Genomic DNA, 22191 nt, shown 5'->3' on the forward strand with positions numbered 1-22191 from the left:
GAGAGTTATCAAAATTAGCTAATTTCTGGAGGATTGGTACTTGGGGCTAAATTGGAAAGCAATCCTTTTGAAGGGTTTTGCAAAGCAGCATATACATACACGCACCAGCAGCCTGTGCTAATAAAAGTCAAGATGGCAGCTATGCCTATTTTTTTTAGGTGTATCACTTGTGCACTGTAGACCCCTCCAAGCTCAGCTTCTAAAAGTGGCCACCTAGTTTTGCTTTCAATGGCACCCAATGCCCTTTTCCAATTATGGAACTGCCCGATGAGGTTTAACAGGGAAAATTGCTTCTTTACTCTAGGGCAGGGGTATCAACCAAGGCCCGCAGGCCAGATCCGGGTCTCCTGCTTTCTAGTCTGGTATCTTAACCACTAGAACAAACTGACTCTCCTAAATTCCACATCATCCAGAGGTTTATCAGTACATCCACATAGCGGGATGCGGTGGCTCAGTGGCTAAGACGCTGAGCTTGTCAAACGAAAGGTCGGCAGTTCAGCGGTTTGAATCCCTACTGCCACGTAATGGGGTGAGCTCCCATTCCTTGTCCCAGCTTCTGCCAACCTAGCAGTTCGAAAGCACGTAAAAAATGTAAGTAGAAAAACAGGGACCACCTTTGGTGGGAAGGTAACGGTGTTTGGCGTTTAATCATGCCGGCCACATGACCACGGAGACGTCTTCGGACAGTGCTGGCTCTTCGGCTTTGAAACGGAGATGAGCACCGCCCCCTAGAGTCAGGAATGACTAGCACATATGTGCGAGAGGAACCTTTACCATTTACCTTTACGACACCCACATTTAAGGTCATGGAATGGATAGTCCTAATATAGGCTACAGGAAGGTGTGCAAAAAGGGACTTAGAGAAATTCACGGAGAAAACAATCATCTCTAGATTCCTGGTTCCTGTTAGACTAGGTTTACAAATTTGCTACTAAGTCATAATACGGTTTGTTTAAAGTCAGATGGTATTTTATACGAAGCTAGACAGTGTGATTTTCAAATCATCATTTATGGCATAACAGTTGTGCAAGCCCAAACATGGATTACTCAAGAGAAAGTATAACTGTTAAAACCTAGCTGGGTCAGAGTTTAGTAGCAGAAGGAAGAAACCTTGATGGATCTATGCTGGTCCTAAGCAGACTCTCTTCCAATGTTTAATATGGCCACGTGGGTGAGCCCATCTCAAGATTGATTTGAATGCTGTGAATATTCTCGGCAGCTATTCCACGCAACTGAAGCATTTTTTAAAATTATGGTGGTTTCATCCTGATTTTAACAGCCCAGAGTCACATATATGAGGTGGGTGGATGTAAATTGAAATAAATTTCAATCTCACACGTCAGTCCTCTTCCCATTGCAAAGAGGCTCCTCTTTTCGAGCGCAGTGATAAAAGTGGATTTGGGGGGCATGTTTGTTGAGACAAAACTATTCAGATACTACACTTAATAGTGAAAGTAGTGGCGTTGATTCTCATCCAAGCTTCTTCAGTTCAGCTTTTTCTGACAACTGAAGAAGCTCCTCGGATGAGGACCGAAATGTTTTCAAAAAGAAAAACCAAGGAAATCCAGTTGCCTTTGAAAAAAGCACCTTTGGGAGAACCATGACCTGGATCAGGGGTCAGCAACCCGCGGCTCTGGAGCCGTATGTGGCTCTTTCATCCCTCTGCTGCGGCTCCCTGTTGCTGGTCGGCTCCACAATTGATAGGGCTTTCGGTTAGGACAGGGAGAAGAAAAAGGATGCTGCGCTAGGAGGAGACTCTATGGTGGGGGAACCGACTTTCAGTTGGCAGAGGAAAAAGGACACGCTAGGAGGAGACTCTATGGTGGGGGGAACTGACTTCTAGTCAGCAGAGGAAAAAGGACACCGTGCAAGGAGACTCTATGGTGGTGGGAACTGGTCTTCCGGTCAGCTCCAGAATTGAACGGGGGCTTCCGGTTAGGACCTTTGTGGCTCTTTGAGTGTTTAAGGTTGCCGACCCCTGACTTGACAATTGATAATCTCCATGCACATTTGGTATTAGTACAATGTACTTTTTAACATTGGTGCATCCTTTTTGCCTTAACTGTGTGTGGTCCCTACAAGTTGAAAATGATGCGTTATCCATCCACCAGTTCTAACTTAACCCTGTTCTCTAAATTGGTTAATAAAGTAACCAGGATGCATGTGTTGTGTGAACACAGCCAAATGTACAGATTAAGGAACTGTACCCTCGGTCTCTATTGAATACGCGCTACCAACAGGATACAGCAAATAATAGCAGCCTATAAGGGAGGGCAGCAATTTATCAGAATGATTTTGCCTTAGGCTGAAACCTACTGTACCCCAAAATGGAAAACCGAAGAGCAAATAAGTACATTCACACGAGGCTGAGTTATTTCTAACCTACATTAAGTTAGTCCCAAAGGTGCTTTTTCAGGAGGCAACTGGACTTTCTTGTTTTTTCTTTTGAAGTTGTTTTGCTTCTCATCCAAGAAGCTTCTTCAGTTCTGACTGGCTCGTGAGGGATGGAAGGATTTATACTCCTTGCAGACAGCTGGTTATTTGCATCCTTTTAGAGGGTCCTTGAAGGCTGTTACCTTCCTACCAAAGGTGGATCCTATTTTTCTACTTGCATTTTTTACATGCTTTCAAACTGCTAGGTTGGCAGTGTTCCGTGTGCCTTTGGCGTGTAGTCATGCTGACCACATGATCACGGAGACGTCTTCGGGCAGTGCTGGCTCTTCGGCTTTGAAACGGAGATGAGCACTGCCCCTAAGAGTCAGGAATGACTAGCACATATGTGCGAGGGGAACCTTTACCTTTAGAGGGTCCTTGAAGCACTTGGAGGTTTATCTGTGACCTCAGGGTCACCTGAGTGGTGCTCCTGGTTCCTGTCGTCTGCAATTTTTTCCTCTGGAAATCCATTCCTACTCCCACACCATTCAAAGGGTGTCCATCCCAAATTGCATAGCTAAAAGTCTGTAGAGATTCTCCGTCATCCAAGTCATGGTTGTCCCAAAGGTGCTTCTTTTCAGGAGACAACTGGACCATGCAAGAGCTGAAGAAGCTTCTTGGGTGAGAAGTGAAACATCTTCAAAAGAAAAAAACAATAAATAAATAAATAAATAAATAAATAATTTTATTTCTATACCGCCCTTCTCCCGAAGGACACAGGGTGGTGTACAGCCTATTAAAAACACAAGACAACATCAAATAAAATAGTTTAAAATTATTAAATGAATTTGGCTCAATTTAAAACCCCAGGAATTTAAAACCCAATTTAAAATTGTTATGTTGATAGCCCAGCCTGGTGGAAAGAAAGTTCAATTGCCTCCTGGAAAACAAAAAAAAAAAAAAAAAGGCACCTTTGGGACAACCATGACCCTTGGATGACCGAGAATCTCTACAGACTTTTTTAGCTATGCAGTTTGGGATGGACACCCTTCGAATGGGGTGGGAGTATGAACGGATTTTCAGAGGGACTGCAGACTACAGGAACCATTAGCGCTACTTAGGTGACCCTGAGGATACAGAGAAACCTCCAAATGCTTCAAAGACCCTCTTTAAAAAGGATGCAAATGACCAGCTGTCTGCAAGGGAGTTATCCATCCTTCCATTCCTCACCATCCAGCCAGAGCTGAAGAAGCTTCTTGGATGAGAAGCGAAACGTCTTCAAAACCAGAAAGTCCAGGTGCCTCCTGAAAAAAAGCACCTTTGGGACAACCATGACTTGGGTGACGGAGAATCTCTACAGACTTTTAGCTATGCAATTTGGGACGAACACCTTTGGAACGGTGTGGGAGTAGGAAGGGATTTCCAGAGAGAAAAATTGCAGCGTACAGGAACCAGGAGCACCACTCAGGTGATCCTGAGGACACAGATAAACCTCCAAGTGTTTCAAGGACCCTCTAAAACAGTGTTTCTCAACCTTGGAAGCTTGAAGATGGGTGGACTTCAACTCCCAGAATCCCCCCAGCCAGCAGCGCTGGCTGGGGGGATTCTGGGAGTTGAAGTCCACCCATCTTCAAGCTACCAAGGTTGAGAAACACTGCTCTAAAAGGATGCAAATGACCACCTGTCTGCAAGGAATCCTTCCATCCCCCACCATCCAGTCAGAGCTGAAGAAGCTTCTTGGATGAGAAGCGAAACGTCTTCAAAAGAAAGACGTCCAGTTGCCTCCTAAAAAAAGGCACCTTTGGGACAACCATGACCTGGATGACTGAGAATCTCTACAGACTTTTAGCTCTACAATGTGGGATGAACACCCTTGGAATGGTGTGGGAGTAGGAAGGATTTCCAGAGGAAAAAAATGCAGATGACAGAAACCAGGAGCACCACTCAGGTGACCTTGAGGACACAGATAAACCTCCAAGGGCTTCAAGGACCCTCTAAAAGGAGGCAAACGACCAGCTGTCTGCAAGGAGTATAAATCCTTCCATTCCCCACTATCCAGTCAGAGCTGAATAAGCTTCTTGGATGAGAAGCGAAACATCTTCAAAAGAAAAAATAAGAAAGTCCAGTTGCCGCCTGAAAAAGGCACTTTTGGGACAACCATGACCTTGGATGCCCGAGAATCTCTACAGACTTTTAACATCAAGTCAGATGGGCCTGGTGGCTCAGCAGACTGATAGCATTGTGATTAACACCAGCTGTCTGCAATTAAAGTAAGATCGAATCTCGCCAGGCTCAAGGTTGACTCAGCCTTCCATCCTTTCTACGGTAGGTTAAATGAGGACCCAGTTTGTGGGGGCAATAAGCTGACTTTGTATAAATATACAAAAGGATGAAGGCTATTGCTTAACGCATTGTAAGCCGCCCTGAGTCTCCGGAGAAGGGCGGCCTATAAATCAAATTTAAAAAAAAAAAAGATTTCTGCCTTTTTAGCGAGAGCCGCGTGAACGCATTGAAGGGATCGCCCCACGCCGCCTCTCCTCCTTTGTTCCAAGACCACAAGGCTGACCACAGGCTCGGCTAGCCCCGTCTCACAAGAAGCGGCGAAGCCAGCAGGACCTGGAGCCCCGGAGCCGCCCGCTGCCAACCCCAACGCCATCTCCGGTCCCGGGTCACCGCCCGGAGGACCTGCCCAAGCCAGGCGTCCCTCGGCTTCTCCCCCGGGGTTGTTGCTTTAAGCCCCAGAGCCGACAGGCGTGCGAAGAGGGCCATCCCAGGGTCAGTATTACCCTGGCTCCGCCCACGCCCCCCTGACGGGCGGGGGGCAAAGAAGGCGGAGGCTCATTGGCGCCTCGTGCAGCGCCGGGGCCACGCCGCGCTTCCCCTTTAAGAGCCGAACCTCCGGTCTTCCTCCTCGCGGTACAAAATGTATCAAATCCGGTGGGCGGGGACGCGCTGGTGTTGCGCCGGCCAATGGGAGCGCGGCCTTTTCCGCGGGAGATCTGAATTTCGCGGCACGTAGTTTGGCGCTTAAAAAAAAAAAAAAAAAGCGAGTGAAGGAGGAACGGAAAGAGAAAGGGCTGGGCAGCCATCGGGTCCTTTCTTGTCCCAATCCAGATCCATCCTTGGCCCCGGCAGCTTTGGCAACGGCCGGAAAACTTGCAGCAGCCCAGCCGGGAATCCTATGGAGCATTGCAAGTCGGAAGAAGCCCATGAAAGGCGCTAGGAGGGTCGCCTTCGGGTTCAGGGCCCGGGCTGGTGCTCGATCCGTACCCGGTTGGTGGTGCTTCCAAAAGCCTCGCAGCCTTGCCAGCTTATATAGACAGTAGGAGCGGAGATCGGAGGGGCAGGGGAAACCTTCCCGTTCGCCCAACCCCGGGTCCCCGGGCATTTTGCAAAAAAAAAAAAAAAAAAAAAAAGCAGCCCACCCCGGAGGTTTTTTTTTTTTTAATTATTATTATTATTTCAATCCTGCGTTTTCTCTGCCTCTCCCCTCCCCCCCCACCCGCTACAAAAGCTTTTTTTCTTCTTTTTTTTTTTTTTTGCAAGAAGAGTCGCGGGTGGCGGGCATTGGTCGGGCATGAGCCTGGCCGAGCTTGCAACTTTGCAGCCCAACTCCCGGGAAAGTCCCCTCTGGAAAAAGCCGGCGAGAATCTCGGGGTGCTTTGTGTTGGGGGGAGCCCGCGCCCAACGTGCCTGGTTGGAGAAGAAGCCGGGGACGGGGGAAAGCAGAGGAAAGAAGGAGTGAAACCCCCCCGACACCCACCCACTCACCCCGATGGCTGCCTCGTCCAAGAAAAAAAATGAATGAAGAAACCCGGACCGTGTGAACGAATCTTCCCACGCTGCGCTTGCAAAACCTCGCTTTGGACTTTTTTTTTTCCCCCCTTCCCCCCACTTTCCTCTCCCCTCTTTCCAAAGCACCCTAGGGACCGATCCTGGGTAGGTTTACCCCCACCCCACCCCCACCGATGGCAGTTTTAAATGGCTAGGAGGACTTTCCCCATTGTACCTTCCCAGGTCGGTCCCGACACGCGTGGCCGGAGTTGCGAGGGCTTCCTGGTGGCGCCTGGCCTCTCGGAGGAAGGCCATGCTGAGAATCCCCAAAGCTGGGCCTTCCGCCCCCGGCCGAGGGGCGCCTTCCTTCGTCCCCCCCCAGTCACAAAAGAAAAGCATGGCTGTCGGCGGCTCTGCCGAGCTGGTGGTGGCCGATCTCGCAGGCCCGCCGGTGCGGGCTCTCCCCGCAGCCTACTTCGCTCAGGTGTACCCCCAAACGGCGGTGGTCGCGCCGTTGCCTCGAGGCGGTTGCCTTTATGCCACCCCCCATGGACCTGAGATCAAAGCCATGCGATCCGCCTCCACGGGAAAACTGCCGGTAATTTCTCTTTTTTTTTCCTCCCTCCCTCCCTCCCTCTGTTTGATAACTCATTAATTCTTGTGTCCTTTTGGGGGGGGGATTTAAGTTTGGGGGAGTCCTTGGGAAACTCTTTGTTATGCCCACCTGGATCCAGATCCAGAAACAAGGGCCTGGGGTTCACCCAAGGTACTATAAGCCGGGATGTAGTTTATTTGATTTGGGGGTGATCGTCTGGGGTCCACCCCATCCAATCTGGGTATGCTCCCAAACCACCAGTTAAGTCCTTGCTATGAAAGCTTGTTTTTAAAAAAAGCCACCCTCTCTTTTGGGGGGGAACTCAGCATGGCTTAAGATGTTGGGTGAAGACCACTCTTGGGTCCTTCTGCGAGTTTGGTGCCTTATCAAAATAGTTTCACAGTCTGGACCACCAAATCTGAGTTTTGGGGGGGGCACACTATAAACCATGGTGTAGTTTATTTGATCGTCTGGGATCACCCCATCCAATCTGGGTATGCTCCCAAACCACCAGTTAAGTCCTTGCTTGGCATAATGCTTCAAGTCAACCCAATCCACCATAAGGTTGACCTCCAATCTACTGAGCTGGCTTGTTTCATGGCACAAAGCTTTGCTGGAATCCAGCTATGAAAGTTTGTTTTAAAAAAAACCCAAACCCCTCTCTTTTGGAGGGAACTCAGCATGGTTTAAGATGTTGGGTGAAGACTGCTCTTGTGTCCTTCTGCGAGTTTGGTGCCTTATTAAAATAGTTTCACAGTCTGGACCACCAAATCTGAGTTTTGGTGGGGGGAGGCACATTCACTTGTCCTTTGTGGGTTTATGCTGGTGGGGGGAGAGAAGAGGGAGATGGGGGAAGTGTCCTGCCCAAATACTCAAAAAGATGTGATTCTCAAGGCTGTCTTAACTTCCCCTGGGCTTTGCTTCTCCTTTTTGTTGTACAAATTAGAGGAATTTGTAATTCTCCCTTAACTATATATATGTAGGCTTCCTTCCTTGGTCTTTCTCATATATATATAATGGAAAGACCAGGGAAGGAAGCTTATATCTAAATACAAAGGAGAAGAAGAATATTAAACGCACAGTGCCATCTACTACAGCTTGGAGGAGAACATATGAAGAGATGGTTCCAAACTTTACCTGTGGACTCATTGATATTTCTAACTGTCTGAGTTTCTCTCTCTCTCCTTCCAGCCTCCAGAGTTTTTTTTTTTTACCTTGGAATGTGCATGAGTTGAAAGTTACACCTAGGCCTCTAGCAGATGTTGGTGATGCTTCTTGAAATGGCATTATGGGATGGCAAGGGTGTTCCAGAATGCAGGAATCTTGAGCTTGGTTTAAGGAAAGGAAGATGAAAGACAAAGAACAGGGGCTCAGACTCTCTGGTTTGCCAAGCATCTAAACTAAGTTTCTCCCCAGTTTATTCAAAATTGTTTGTTGTTAGTTGCGAAGTCGTGTCCGATCCATCATGATCCCATGGACAACGTTCTTTGAGGCCTTCCTGTCCTCTACCATCCTCTGGAGTCCATTTAAGCTCACACCTACTGCTTCAGTGACTCCAGCCAGCCACCCCATTCTCTGCTGTCCGTTCTTCTTTTGCCCTCAATCGTTCCCAGCATTAGGCTCTTCTCCAGTGAGTCCTTCCTTCTCATAAGGTGGCCAAAGTATTTGAGTTTCATCTTCAGGATCTGGCCATCTAAAGAGCAGTCAGGGTTGATCTCCTCTAGGACTGACCGATTTGCAGTCCAAGGGACTTGCAGGAGTCTTCTCTAGCACCAGAGTTCAAAGGCCTCAGTTCTTTGGCAATCAGCCTTCCTTACAGGTCCAACTTTCACAGCCATACGTTGCAACTGGGAAAACCGTGGCCTTGACTATGCACAATTCAAAATTGAGGAGGTTGCTAATACCCTAAAATAACTGGGCAAATAGCAAGGACTGCCTGCTTCCAAACTGAACAGCCTGGATTTGCCAAGTGATAAAGGACAGGTCGCCCTGACATTCTTACTGTATTTTGGAATGAGGATACACTGGGACATGAGAAGAACATCAGCATGGAATGCAGTCCACCTAGTGCTGCTAAAGCTGTTAGTGTTAAGATGACCAGAACAGATGCTGGAGGAGGCCAAGATCTTGGTGAACTACCTTCTGCTTTTCTGGATTGGCTAGTCAGAGGTTCTAAGAAAGCTTACATGTAACTTATAATGACAGTTGCTTTCTAATGAATTTCCAACTTATTTTCAAGGACGTAATACTCCTGACTGTGGAGGTTAGGGTCATAAGATCTCTGGATGTATAATCCTAGAAAATGGATGGCGAGACCTATTTAAAGTAGGGATAAAGGGATCACACATGATCCTTTGTATTTCAGCTTCCATCATATTTGACTATTGTCTATGTTGGCTGGGGGTTGTAGATGTTTTGAGTCCAATCAGAGCTGGCAGGATAACCAATTTCTCACAGTTCCTTTGAGAGTAAATACTCCTTACCTTAGAAGAATGTAATGTGTGGGTTTCTACCTAAATGGTTGATCTGCAGGATACCAAGGGACTTGACTTGGGAGTAAACCAGTACAAAGCAGTGACTCCTAGAGCAGAAGGACAGGTAGCCTCCTTGGAAGCAAGCAATTTAATCCACGCAGTGGCTAAAATGCTGAGCTTGTCGATCGAAAGATCGGCAGTTCAGCAGTTTGAATCCCTAGTGCCGCGTAATGGGGTGAGCTCCCGTTCCTTGTCCCAGCTTCTGCCAACCTAGCAGTTCGAAAGCACGTAAAAAATGCAAGTAGAAAAATAGGGACCACCTTTGGTGGGAAGGTAACAGCATTCTGTGCGGCTTTGGCGTTTAGTCATGCTGGCCACATGACCACGGTGACGTTTTCGGACAGCGCTGGCTCTTCGGCTTTGAAACAGAGATGAGCAACGCCCCCTAGAGTGGGGAACGACTAGCACATATGTGCGAGAGGAACCTTTACCTTTACCTTAGACTTACATATTGTATCAAGCAACTATGCTGTGCCCTTGATTTTGACTTCAGATGTACAAACATAGCCTACTGTGATTTATTCACCTTATTTTTCAACATTTGAAGGCCACCTAGGCTCATGATTCTTGTGATTCGTGCTACTTGGCTTGGCATAGTGTGTGAAACCTTGTGAGTTCATTTTGCTAAGCAAAAACCGTGGTTTGCAAACCATTGTGACTGAGTTTACAGAACTCAGTTGTATAGTGATGCCTTGATACTCAATGGCTCAGAAACTCACCAGATTTGGTACTCAATGCATTTTGATGTGAAAAGTTTGTCCCCAGTATTTGTTGTTGTTGTTTTGGTATTTGACGCACAAGCTAGAAGTTGCTGTTGGCTGCCTTGTGACTCAACTACATTATTCCATATGGGAAAAGTTTGGTACTCATCATTTTTGGTACTTAGGATGTCTCCTGGAACAAATTAATGATGAGTACCGAGGTACTACTGTACATCCAACACTGAACAATGCTAAGCTAAATGCAATTAAGTCCCATATTTTTAAGATGATGTGTGAACCAGGCAGAGCTATGGTGTTGGCTGCCTGAACAGATGCCAGGTCTTTCTGAATGGGGATTTAATGGAGCATTTCCATTATTAGGTATCAGTGTGGCATCATTAGCCTAGCACAGGTTATTCATACTTCTTCCTCCGGTTTTAAAACCACCCTTCTCTTCTTCCAATCAAGCCTCCTTCAGTATATACTATGCATGTTGTTGTTGTTAGTTGCGAAGTCGTGTCCGACCCATCACGACCCCATTGGACAACGTTCCTCCAGGTCCTCCTGTCCTCTACCATCCTCTGGAGTCCATTTAAGCTCATGCCGACAGCTTCAGCGACTCCATCCAGCCACCTCGTTCTCTGTCATCCCCTTCTTTTGCCCTCAGTCTTTCCCAGCATTAAGCTCTTCTCCAGTGAGTCCTTCCTTCTCAAAACTGTGCATGTAGGTTGAACAAATAAGAGAAGAGCATACAACCTTGTTAGCATCCTTGGGACCAGTCTTCTTCACCATGTTTTGTCTGGATTGTAACTTCCTGTCCTGTGTAGAGGTTTTGCACAAGGACAAGGACATGTTCTGGCATTCCCATTTTCTAAGGAAATTGCATGGCTTAATGTGATCGCCAAATCAGAAGCTTTCTATGGTCCGTGAAGCACCCATTTCACTTCTTTTGGGTACCTTTTGGCATCCCAGTGTGCATCAGCAACGTATCTTCTTCCTGGGCCTTTTCCAAAACCAGTTTAAGCATCTAGTACAAGGGTGTCAAACTCAAGGCCCATGGGCCGGATCTGGCTCGTGGGGGGCTAAGATCTGGCCTGCAGGGCCGGCCTGGAAACAGCAAAGGACTGGCCTGCAGGGCCTCTGCCAACTAAAAGGGAGTGCCCCCCCCAGCTCTGTTTTCGCTGGCAGAGGGCTGTCTAAACAAAAGGAGAAATGTTTCCTTTTGGACAGGAAAGGACAGGAAAGGGAAAGAGGAAAGACAAAGAAGAAGAAGGAAAATTGGGAAGAGAGCAAGGAAGAAAAAATGAGGGGAAGGAAGAAGAAAGGAGAAGGAAGAGGGAAGGAAAAAGAAAGAAGGAAGGAAGGAGATTATAATGAGAGTGAGGGAGAATCTCAGGGAAGTCCTGCCTTGGCCACCACATGTGCCCCCGACACGAGTGATGTCGAGCTGGTCATGCCCACCATGGCCACGCCCACCCCTGGCCCTCCAAGGTCAAACACAACTCTGAGGTCGAGCCGAGGTGGTGCAGTGGTTAGAGTGCAGTACTGCAGGCTACTTCTGCTGACTCCTGGCTGCCAGCAGTTCAGCAGTTCAAATCTCACCAGCTCAAGATTGACTCAGCCTTCCATCCTTCCGAGGTGGGTAAAATGAGGACCCAGATTGTTGGGGGCGATAGGCTGATTCTGTAAACCGCTTAGAGAGGGCTGTAAAAGGACTATGAAGCGGTATATAAGTCTAAGTGCTATTGCTATTGCTATGGATGGAGGGATGGAAGGAAGATTTTAGAAAGTGTGCATGTAAACCTAGGAAAGAGGGGAAATGGAAGTAGTATCTAAGCCCTGGATTCAGCCAGCCCTTCCTCAAAAGTCTCATTTGTACCATTCTTCTTTGCTACTTTGCCACAAGTAGAAAAATAGGGACCCATATATATATATATATATATCCAATGTCATCTATGTCCAATGTTTTTTTAATTTTGTATTATTAATAAAAAAAACTTTAAAAAAGAGAAATAGGGACCCTAAGAACTTTGCTTACATAGCTTAGCTTTCTCTTTTTTTTCTTGTTTCCATCTTCACTGCCTGTACAGATAATTGTTGTCGGGCTGTTTCTTGTCTTCTAACAGCTTTCTGAAATTATCAAAGAATTTCAGTTCTTCCTAAGAACTTTGCTTTGTTGTCCCTTGACTTGAAAATGTCCACCATCTGTTCTGACATCCAGTTGGTTTTCTTCACTTTCCTGGTCTTTGGAAGTCTCTTTTCACATTTGTCCTTAATGACTTCTTTAATTTTGTTCCACGGGTCCTTTGATTCCTTATCAATGAAGTTTAAGATTTCAAAGTGATCCCTGGCATTCTTAAAAATGGCTCAAGATCTTATGGTGGAAACTGCTGTTTTGTTCTACCACTTGGACCCTTGGAACTTGCACAAGAGTGGTTTGTGATCTGATCCATCTGTTCCTCCCACAGCTATAACCGAGCTCTTCTATTTCCTGAGACCAATAATGTAGTTTATTTCTGTGCGCTCTGTTTATGTCCATGTAAATAAGTGTCATTTTGATGGCTCGAAGTCTAGCAACAAATATATTATTGGAGGAACCAAAACTGACAAGTTGTTCTCCTGTTTCATTTCTGTTTCCCAGAATATAAGTGCCAACTAGGCTTTCCTCTTTACAATTCCAGCTTTGGCATTCCAGTCTCCCAACCACAGACAACACATCCTGCTGGCATGTTCTGTTGATTTCTGGTTGAACTTGGCCATAAAACTTCCTCTTGAACTTGACATAACTTTCTCTTCTGCATCACGTTTAGAACATTATCTTGGGAGAAATGTCCAAGATAATGAAAGGATTGCCTGTGAAGTTTAATTGCTATTTGATTATGGACTGCATGACATCCAAGTAGCATGTTTGCTATGCCCTTCCTGACTATGAAATAATGTGGTTCCTTCTTGGTTTTCCATGTCTCGGGTATGATTTTCTGATTGCGTCCGACATCAGTCCATTTCAATTCACTGATGCCTAGGATGTTAAATGAGCAGCCAGTTCATTTTGTATTTCGCTGGGTTGGGTTATTCCGTGTGGGTGACTTACACCGTTTAATGAAAAGAAGAACTAGGGGAGACATGATAGCAGTGTTCCAATATCTCAGGGGCTGCCACAAAGGAGTGGGAGTCAAGCTATTCTCCAAAGCACCCGAAGGCAGGACAAGAAGCAATAGATGGAAACTAATCAAGGAGCGAAACAACCTAGAACTAAGGAGAAATTCCATGACTGTTAGAACAATTAATCAGTAGGACAACTTGACTCCAGAAGTCGTGGATGCTCCAACGCTGGAACTTTTAAAGAAGAGATTGGACAACCATTTGTCTGTAAAGGTATAGGGTTCCCTGCATGAGCAGAGGGTTGGACTAGAAGAACTTCAAAGTCCCTTCCAACTGTGTTATTCTGTTCTGTTCTACACTCCCATGTTCCCACTGTACAGGTAGTCCTCGACTTGCAACAGTTTATTTAACAACTATTCGAAGTTACAGCAACACTGAACTAAAGTGACTTAACAACCATTTTTCACACTTAATGACCATTGCAGCATTCCCCAGGGTCACATGATCAAAATTCAGACACTTGGGAACTGACCCACATTTATGACCACTGCGGTGTCCAGGGGTCATGTGATTCCCCTTTTGCAACCTTTTATCTTGCTTGTCCATGTGGTTTTCTTGGTTAAATGCAGGAATAGTTCATTCTCCAAGGTAGGGTGAAACGATGCTTTTTGCCATAGTCACCAAAGTAATCATCTGCTCCAGCTTGTTTCTAGGTATATTGCTGTGGCTCAATCTACAGGTAGTCCTTGACTTACAGTTCATTGAGTCATCATCCAAAGTTACCATGGCGCTGAAAAATGACTTACAACCGTTTTTCATGCTTCCGACCCATGATCTAGTACAGGGATGGCTAATCTTTTTGCCAACACATGCCAAGAAGGGGGGCGGGGGAAGTTTGCACATGCGTGCATGCCCACACCCATAATTCTATGCGTCCGTCCCCACGCATGCGTGTGCGACCTCTGACCCCCACTCCTGGCACGCGATGGCCCGGTAGGCCTGTTTTTCTTTCTCACCTGGCTCCAGATTCTCTCTATGCAACTGGGGAGGGCGAAAACAGCCTTCCCCACCCCCTCTCCAGGAGTCTCTGGAGGCTGGGGAACAGCAAAAAAAGTCACTTCCTGTCCAACTGGAAGTTGGGAACCGGCTGTTTTGGGCCTCTGGAGGGCCTCTGAGGGGGTGGGGAAGGCTGTTTTTGCCCTCCCCAGATGGATAGAGAGAATCTGGAGGCAGGTGAGAAAGAAAAACGGGTCTTCCCCACCCCTAGCCCTCTGGAGGCAGGAAATAGCCTGTTTCCCTACTTCTGGTGGGCCCAGAAGGCCCGAAAATCAGCTGGCCGGTGCGCGCATGCACGCCAGAGCTGAGCTAGCATGCCAGGCGACATAGCTCCGCAGGCCACCTGTGGCACGCGTGCCATAGGTTCGCCATCACGGGTCTAGTAGTAGGTGAGGATGATGTTAGCACTGATAGACCTAGCACTGGTGGGGTCTATGACAATTTGCCGCAGTCAACTCGCCGTGGGACAACTCGCCACAGGACAACTAGAGTTAACACGAATATCAAAGAAATGGTAGAATAGAATCATTACAGAAAGATTACAAAAGGAAAGACGGAATGAAATGTGAATGGCAAAAACTAAAATAACTTTATTTTAACTGAATAGAATTATTTATTTAGATTACGGTGGATTTGATTTAAATCAAGTCGATTTAAATCATATTTTTTAAAGAGCAACTGCAGCGGCTCCTCTGACCTGCTGTTGACTCACCGACAGTCTCATTCACTTTATTGGGATGGCTGGTGATGCGGCAGTAACCCAACAAGGGACGTGATTGGCTGCAGGTGAGTGGATGTCCACTAACAGGCACTGCCATGATGGATCTGAAATGACAGGTGCTCTTTAAATATAAGGAGTCATTCTTGCTGGTTTTTAGAATCTTTACTATTATTATTTGCAAACAAAACAAAGGTTTCCTATTTAGCTTGGATTCGTTGAATGAGTTTACCACAAATGTAAATATTGCAGAATACACAGCTTCATGCTCGATAATTAAGCTCTATTTCTTGCTGAATAAACTAAATTATTAATGTATCTTACATAGAAAACTATCTTCAGATAGATTTTTACTCCAAAAGCATTTCATTAAAATAAATTTGATAAAAGCAAAAAAAAAAATCGATTTAAATAAAAAAAAATTCTCAGCCCTGTCCTCTTTTTTCCTCAGTCCCCTGGATTATTAGAATAAGAGTTGGAGTTGGAAGGGACCTTGGAGGTCTTCTAGTCCAACCCCCTGCCTAGGCAGGAAACCCTACACCACTTCAGACAAATGGCTAGCCAACATCTTCTTAAAAACTTCCCGTGTTGGACCATCTACAACTTCTGGAGGAAAGTTGTTCCACTGATTCATTGTTCTAACTGTCAGGAAATTTCTCCTTAGTTCTAAGTTGTTTTCTCTCCTTGATTAGTTTCCACCCATTGCTTCTTGTCCTGCCCTCGGGTGCTTTGAAGAATAGCTTGACTCCCTCTTCTTTGTGGCAGCCCCTAAGATATTGGAAGGCTGCTATCATGTCTCCCCATGTCCTTCTTTTCATCAAACTAGACATTATGACTATGTCTACACTAGTATCCTAGTTGGAGTATTGGGGCATGTTTCCATTACAGCTCAGGGTTGAGATCCTATAATCCTTCAGATGTTCCTGAATTGCAGTTCCTAGCTTCTGTCACAATGGACCCTCCTGGCTGGGGAATGCCGAATAAAATACTGGTAATTCAGTGACAGTATTAGAGGTTCTTCAGCCCTGATCCAGATGTTGGTTAGCAGCTCAATACATCTGCTATTCCCAGATGTTGGTAATAGCAGCTCAATACATCTGGAAGGCCCCAGATTCGGAAAAGTCAATACAGGTGATGTGTTTAGGGTCTTCCTTTATAAAGGCAGTCCTTAATTTACAACAGTTCATTTAGTGACTGTTCAGAGTTACAACGGCCGTGAAAAAAAATGACTTGTGACCGTTTTTCACACTTACGACCATTGCAGCATCCCCATGCCCACATGATAAAAAATTTGGATACTTAGCAACTGACTCATTTATAACGGTTGCAGTGTCCCAGGGTCATGTGATGGCGACCTTCTGACAAGCAAAGTCAATGGGGAAGCCAGATTCACTTAACAACCGGGTTGCTAATTTAACAACTGCAATGAATCACTTAACCGCCATGGCAACAAAGGTAAAATGTGGCAAAACTCACTTAATAAATGTCTCACTTAGCAACAGAAGTTCTGGACTCCATTGGGGTCGTAAGTTGAGGACTACCTATATAGGAATGTCTCTGATGGAGGGTCTCTAAATGAGTTCTGCAACTGTCACAGGCGGCCTCTGGAACATCTGCTGAGTGCCTTGGCCAGTGGGTTTAATTGGCAGGGAAGCCTGGATCACTCTTCCCATCTCATGGACATTTGATGCCTCCCAACAGGTGTCAACTTTCGGTTAGATGCCCTCCTGTCAGGATAGACATAACTTACTTTTCCTCTAGTTTCTCTTTCTGGTTTTTCAAATTCCTGGTTGACCGAACAGCTCCGTGTGGGTCTAATGTGGATTTCATGCCATTTTCGCCCAACTGGTCAGGTTTTCTTTCTTTCTTTCTTTCTTTCTTTCTTTCTTTCTTTCTTTCTTTCTTTCTTTCTTTCTTTCTTTCCTTCCTTCCTTCCTTCCTTCCTTCCTTCCTTCCTTCCTTGCCACCTTCCCTCCCTCCCTTTCTTTCCTTCCTTCCTTCCTTTCTTTCTTTCTTTCCTTCCTTCCTTCCTTCCCACCTTCCTTCCCTCCCTCCCTCCCTCCCTCTTTCTTCCTTCCTTCCTTCCTTCCTTCCTTCCTTCCTTCCTTCCTTCCTTCCTTCCTTCCTTCCTTCCTTCCTTTCTTTCTTTCTTTCTTTCTTTCTTTCTTTCTTTCTTTCTTTCTTTCTTTCTTTCTTATGGGTTAGTGCCTTAAATTGCCCTTTGAGAAATTTCCCAGTTCAACAAGGTAATAATGAAAGTGAAGATTATCTTCTTTAGCTTCATACCCTCAGACTTTGGAGCTATAATCTGAAAAGTCTTAGCAGGTCAACAAACAACTTGAATCCTACCACTGGGTTTGCACAATCGCATGCAATTTTAAGGTGGTTTGTTTGTGGCTTGACCCATTATGTGAATCCAGACAAACCATGTTGATTTATGGATACAGTATGAAGCTGCTCGGTTTGTCTGGACTACAGTTCCCACGGCTACGTTAATTCGGAGTTTTGGAAATGGTAGTTCCAATACATTAGAGGAAAATTAGAGAAAGCTGGCTTATGAATAGATTGGGAAAAGTTGACCTTCTCTTTTAGTGCTCAAGCTCTATCTGAATGGTGTATCTCAAGCAAGCCTCTCTCATGCGTGCCCCTTAACATACCTATAGATTTTGACATCTAGATGTTTTCCCATGATCGCAACCAAAAGCACTACTTGGACTGAGTCCATCGCTCTTTTTTTTTTTTTTTTAATTTGATTTATATGCCGCCCTTCTCCGGAGACTCAGGGCGGCTTACAGTGCATTAAGCAATAGCCTTCATACTTTTGTATATTTTATACGAAGTCAGTTTATTGCCCCCACAAACTGGGTCCTCAATTTACCTACCTTAGAAAGGATGGAAGGCTGAGTCAACCTTGAGCCTGGTGAGATTCGAACTTACAGTAACTGCAAACAGCTGGATGTTAATTACAATGCATTGGTCTGCTGAGCTATCCATGCTCTTGTTTGCATTTGGTGAACCCCCTTTTAAGAAGGGTAATCTCATTCCTTGCATGTTTCATAATGGTTGCATTGATCTAGTTCCATGATGGCAAACCTATGGCATGTGCCAGAGGTGGCACGCAGTGCTCTCTGATGGCATGTGAGCCGTCGCCCCAGTTCAGCTCCACTGTGCATGCATGTGCGCCTCCCCCTGGTCTTCGGGTCTCTGCTGCGCATGCACTGGGGGGTGGGGCACATGTGCATGCACAAGGGATGCACATACATGCGTGAGTGGGGGGTGCATGCACATTGCATTTGGAAGGTTTGGGCACGTGCGCACGCATTCATGCACGCACCCACTTTGGGCACTCGGTCCAGAAAAGGTTAGCCATCACTAGCCTAGTTAGTATATTAAATAAAATGTTATTTTTTGGTAGGGGTCATGAATGGGCCTTTCTTCGTGAATATATTCTTTGCCTGAAGGTGAAATCCTCATAATCAATCGTTAAGGTTTCTGAAAGGAAGTATTAAGAAAGCAATCTGTCCTATGAAACCAAATGCTGCATCAATTATTACCATTTGTGCTTTGGAGGGCACACCCGCAGACGTGCAGAAGGTCAGTGTGTGCTTGATGCAACCTGATGTGATGTGACGCTTGTAAAGCTTCTCTTGACATTTCCCCAATGCTGGTGTCAGTAGATGTGACAGCCAGGGGATTCTGGGAATTGGTCCATGCAGAGGTGGAATTCACATAATTTGCCTACTGGTTCTCCCAGCACTGAAAATATGAGCGCATGCGGTCGCTTCGCTCACACGCACCACCTCCACGCATCCGCCCGGCCTTCCGCGCATGCGCTTTGCTCATGTGTGTGCCTTCCACGCATGTGCCCGGCCTCAAAAACATGCCTAAATAGGACAGCATAGAGCCGGGGCGAATGGGCAGGCCCACCCACGATTTCTCCTACCGGTTCCCCCGAACCGGTCTAAACCGGCTGAATACCACCTCTGGGTCCATGAATGTAGGACAGGAGTGGGGAACGATGGCCCTTTTATGACTTGTGGACTTCAACTCCCAGAATTCTAGGTGTTGAAGTCTACAAGTCATGAAGGGGTCATTGTTCCCCACCCTAGATGAAGTGGTCAAATTAAGATGGAGCAGAAAGATTATTTCTTCTATTCCTAAGCCTACCAAAGCAATGGAGCTGTGTCAGCCTGTTCACTTGCTTCTGTGCTATTCCTTATTGACCGTGTTGGTGTGCTAATGCCCAATGGCTCAGTTAACTCTTCATTCACTAGAGCCATGTTGGCGAACCTATGGCACGCGTGCCACAGGTGGCACGTGGAGCCATATCTGTGGGCATGTGAGCATTGCCCTAGCTCAGCTCCAACGTGCCTGCGTGTGCTGGCCAGCTGATTTTCGGGCCTTCCGGGCCCACCGGAAGTCGGGAAGCGGGCTGTTTCCGGCTTCCAGAGGGCCTCCGGGGGTGGGGCGGGGAAGGCCGTTTTCACCCTCCCCAGGCTCCTAGAAAGCCTCTGGAGCCTGGGGAGGGCAAAAAACAGGCCTACTGGGCCCATTGTACCATCGCATGCCAAAAGCGGGGGGAGTGCGGAGGGGTCACACATGCATGTGCAGGGGACAGGGTGCATTGAACACATGCGCACAGTCCCCCCCACTCTCCCCCCGCTTTTGGCATGCGATGGCAAAAAGGTTAGCCATCACTGCACTAGCGCATACTCAAGAAAAGGAAGGTGCTAAGCGGTTAGAACTAGACGGCAGTGAACCTTGTTTTATGGATGCATTTTGCACTTGGACTCCACTTCCTTTCATTCTGGACTGTATTTGGTCATCCTGACTCACAGGCGTTGGCCGTATAGAATTCTTGCAGGAAACTGGTCAGTGTTTGAAATGCAAGTCACTTGACTTGACTTGCAAAAAAGAGTTGGTGGCAGGATGGATGTGGTTTGGAGGATGGTACACTCAGCCTTACGGGCAGTCTCTGTTTTTTGTCTCTCTTCTTTGAAGTGACTGTGCTGGCTGTTTGTCAGTCATTACCCAAGCTGTGTGTTTTGCATATGTGCAGGCACTGCTTAGATAAATGGCACAGCACCATGGTCCCCTGGGGAGTCCTGTCTTCAAAAGAACGTTTCTACTTCACCGTTGCAGAGGAACCGGGAAAACACAAGGCTCAGATGATCTGACAGGGGTTCCAGGTGGCAGAACGCAACATCTGCTCGCAGCTGCGAAGTTGTTTTTCAGATATCTCACAGTAGACACACCTTCCGTGTGGCCATCATGCCGTTAATTTCTTCTCCACCCTTTAAGAGAATACAGTGGTACCTTGGTACTCAACTGCTTTGAAAGTTTGGTACACAATGCATTTTGACATGAAAAATTTGTCCTGGTACTCCTCGTTTGTTTGGTACTCGACTCACAAGCTAGAATTTGTCGATGTTGGCTGCCTTTCGACTTATTACGTGATTACTTATGGGAAAATTTTGTTTGGTACTCATTGTTTTTGGTAGTCATTGCGCCTCCCGGAATCTATTAACGAGAAGTACCGAAGTACCACTGCATCTGAATTCTGGATGTTGCAATTCTCAGTTCATCTGAAAATAGCAATAGCACTTAGACTTATATACCGCTTCACAGTGCTTTACAGCCCTCTCTAAGCAGTTTACAGAGTCAGCATATTGCCTCATTTTACCCACTTTGGAAGGATGGAAGGCTGAGTCAACCTTGAGCCTGGTGAGATTTGAACTGCCAAATTGCAGGCAGCCAGCAGAAGTAGCCTGCAGTACTGCACTCTAACCACTGCGCCACCGTGGCTCATGAAAGGGTTCATGTTGGGGACTTAAGCGGATTAATTAAGTGGGAATTAATGTGCGGGACAGCAAAATGGGTGGAGCGATGGCGTTTAAGATGCTGGGCTTGCCGGCTGGAAAGCCGACAGTCCGGGTTCGTGACCGGAGCGTCATGTGACCGGACAAGCTCCCGTCTTTGCCTAGCTTCTGCCCACCTAGCAGTTTGAAAGCATGCCAATGTGAGTAGATAAATAGGTACCACTTTGGTGGGAAGATAACAGTGCTCCGCCACATCATGCTGGCCCCATCTCTGTGGAAACATCTTTGGACAGTGCTAGCTCAACATGAAACGGAGATGAGCACTACCCCCATAGTTGGTTATAACTAGCAGGGTAGAATCCTCGGAATCATTTTTCCTTTTTCTGCAAAATCAGGTCTTAGTACTGTTAGGGCAAGGATGCGGTGGCTCAGTGGCTAAGACGCTGAGCTTGTCGATCGAAAGGTCGGCAGTTCAGTGGTTCAAATCCCTAGCGCCGCGTAACGGAGTGAGCTCCCATTACTTGTCCCAGCTTCTGCCAACCTAGCAGTTTGAAAGCACATAAAAAATGCAAGTAGAAAAATAGGGACACCTTTTGTGGTAAGGGAACAGCGTTCCATGTGCCTTTGGCATTTTAAGTCATGCCGGCCACATGACCGCAGAGACGTCTTTGGACAGCGCTGGCTCTTTGGCTTTGAAACGGAGATGAGCACCGCCCTCTAGAGCCGGAAATGACTAGCACGTACGTGCGGGGGGAACCTTTACCTTTACCTTACTGTTAGGGCAAAGTATTTGATATGGTACTGGTCTGCTTCAAGACATCTCTTTTATCAATAAGAAAAATATTTTTTAGATCAGGATTGAAAGGAAGAATCCTTGGTGTTTCTCTAACTTTGAATCTTTCTCTAGTTTAGAATCAACACGATGAATCAGAACTTGGTTGTTTTCCTGCAGGCTCGTTACTCAAATTAGGTAACATCAGCAGAAATGATGGGGATGATGATGTTACCTGGTTTGAATATTGAAAAACGTGCAAGAAAACAACCAAACTCAAAGAGAACAAAGGACACCCCCACATCTCTTTGATGTTAACCGGACTGTCCAGCTCACTGACTTTTTTTATACAAAGCAACCATTTATTTGATTAAAAAGTAAATAAACAGAACTTTGGCATGCCCAAGGCAAACACCCGACTCTACCATGGGTTGTTATTTTTGCAGTGCCAGTACAGGTAGTCCTCGACTTACAACAGTTCATTTAGCGACTGAAGTTAACAATGACACTGAAAAAAGTGACTTATGACCATTTCTCACAGTTAACAACCATTGCAGCTTCCCCATAGGCGCATGCTCAGAATTCAGACGCTTGGCCACTGACTCGTATTTATGACAGTTGCAGTGTCCCAGGGCCATAGGATCATCTTTTGCGACAAGCAAAGTCAATGGGGAAGCCAGATTCACTTAACAACCGTGTCGCTAACGTCTCAACAGCAGTGATTCACTGAACAACTGTGGGTACAAT

The 22191-nt window shown here is 46.3% G+C and overlaps 1 protein-coding gene across 1 annotated transcript in view; it reads left to right on the forward strand.

Moving 5' to 3' along the window:
- The first annotated feature begins 6460 nt into the window (after positions 1 to 6460).
- The window catches only part of E2F2 (E2F transcription factor 2), a 47902-nt gene continuing 32171 nt past the window's right edge, over positions 6461 to 22191 (forward strand). Inside the window, exon 1 of the mRNA XM_070949690.1 lies at positions 6461 to 6745. Within this exon, the coding sequence (XP_070805791.1) occupies positions 6461 to 6745 (285 nt within the window). The remainder of the gene's footprint in view (positions 6746 to 22191) is intronic.

Source organism: Pituophis catenifer, unplaced genomic scaffold (genome assembly GCF_029215685.1).
Source record: "Pituophis catenifer annectens isolate HBS135680 unplaced genomic scaffold, rPitCat1.0.hap2 SCAF_9, whole genome shotgun sequence".
NCBI lineage: Eukaryota > Metazoa > Chordata > Lepidosauria > Squamata > Colubridae > Pituophis > Pituophis catenifer.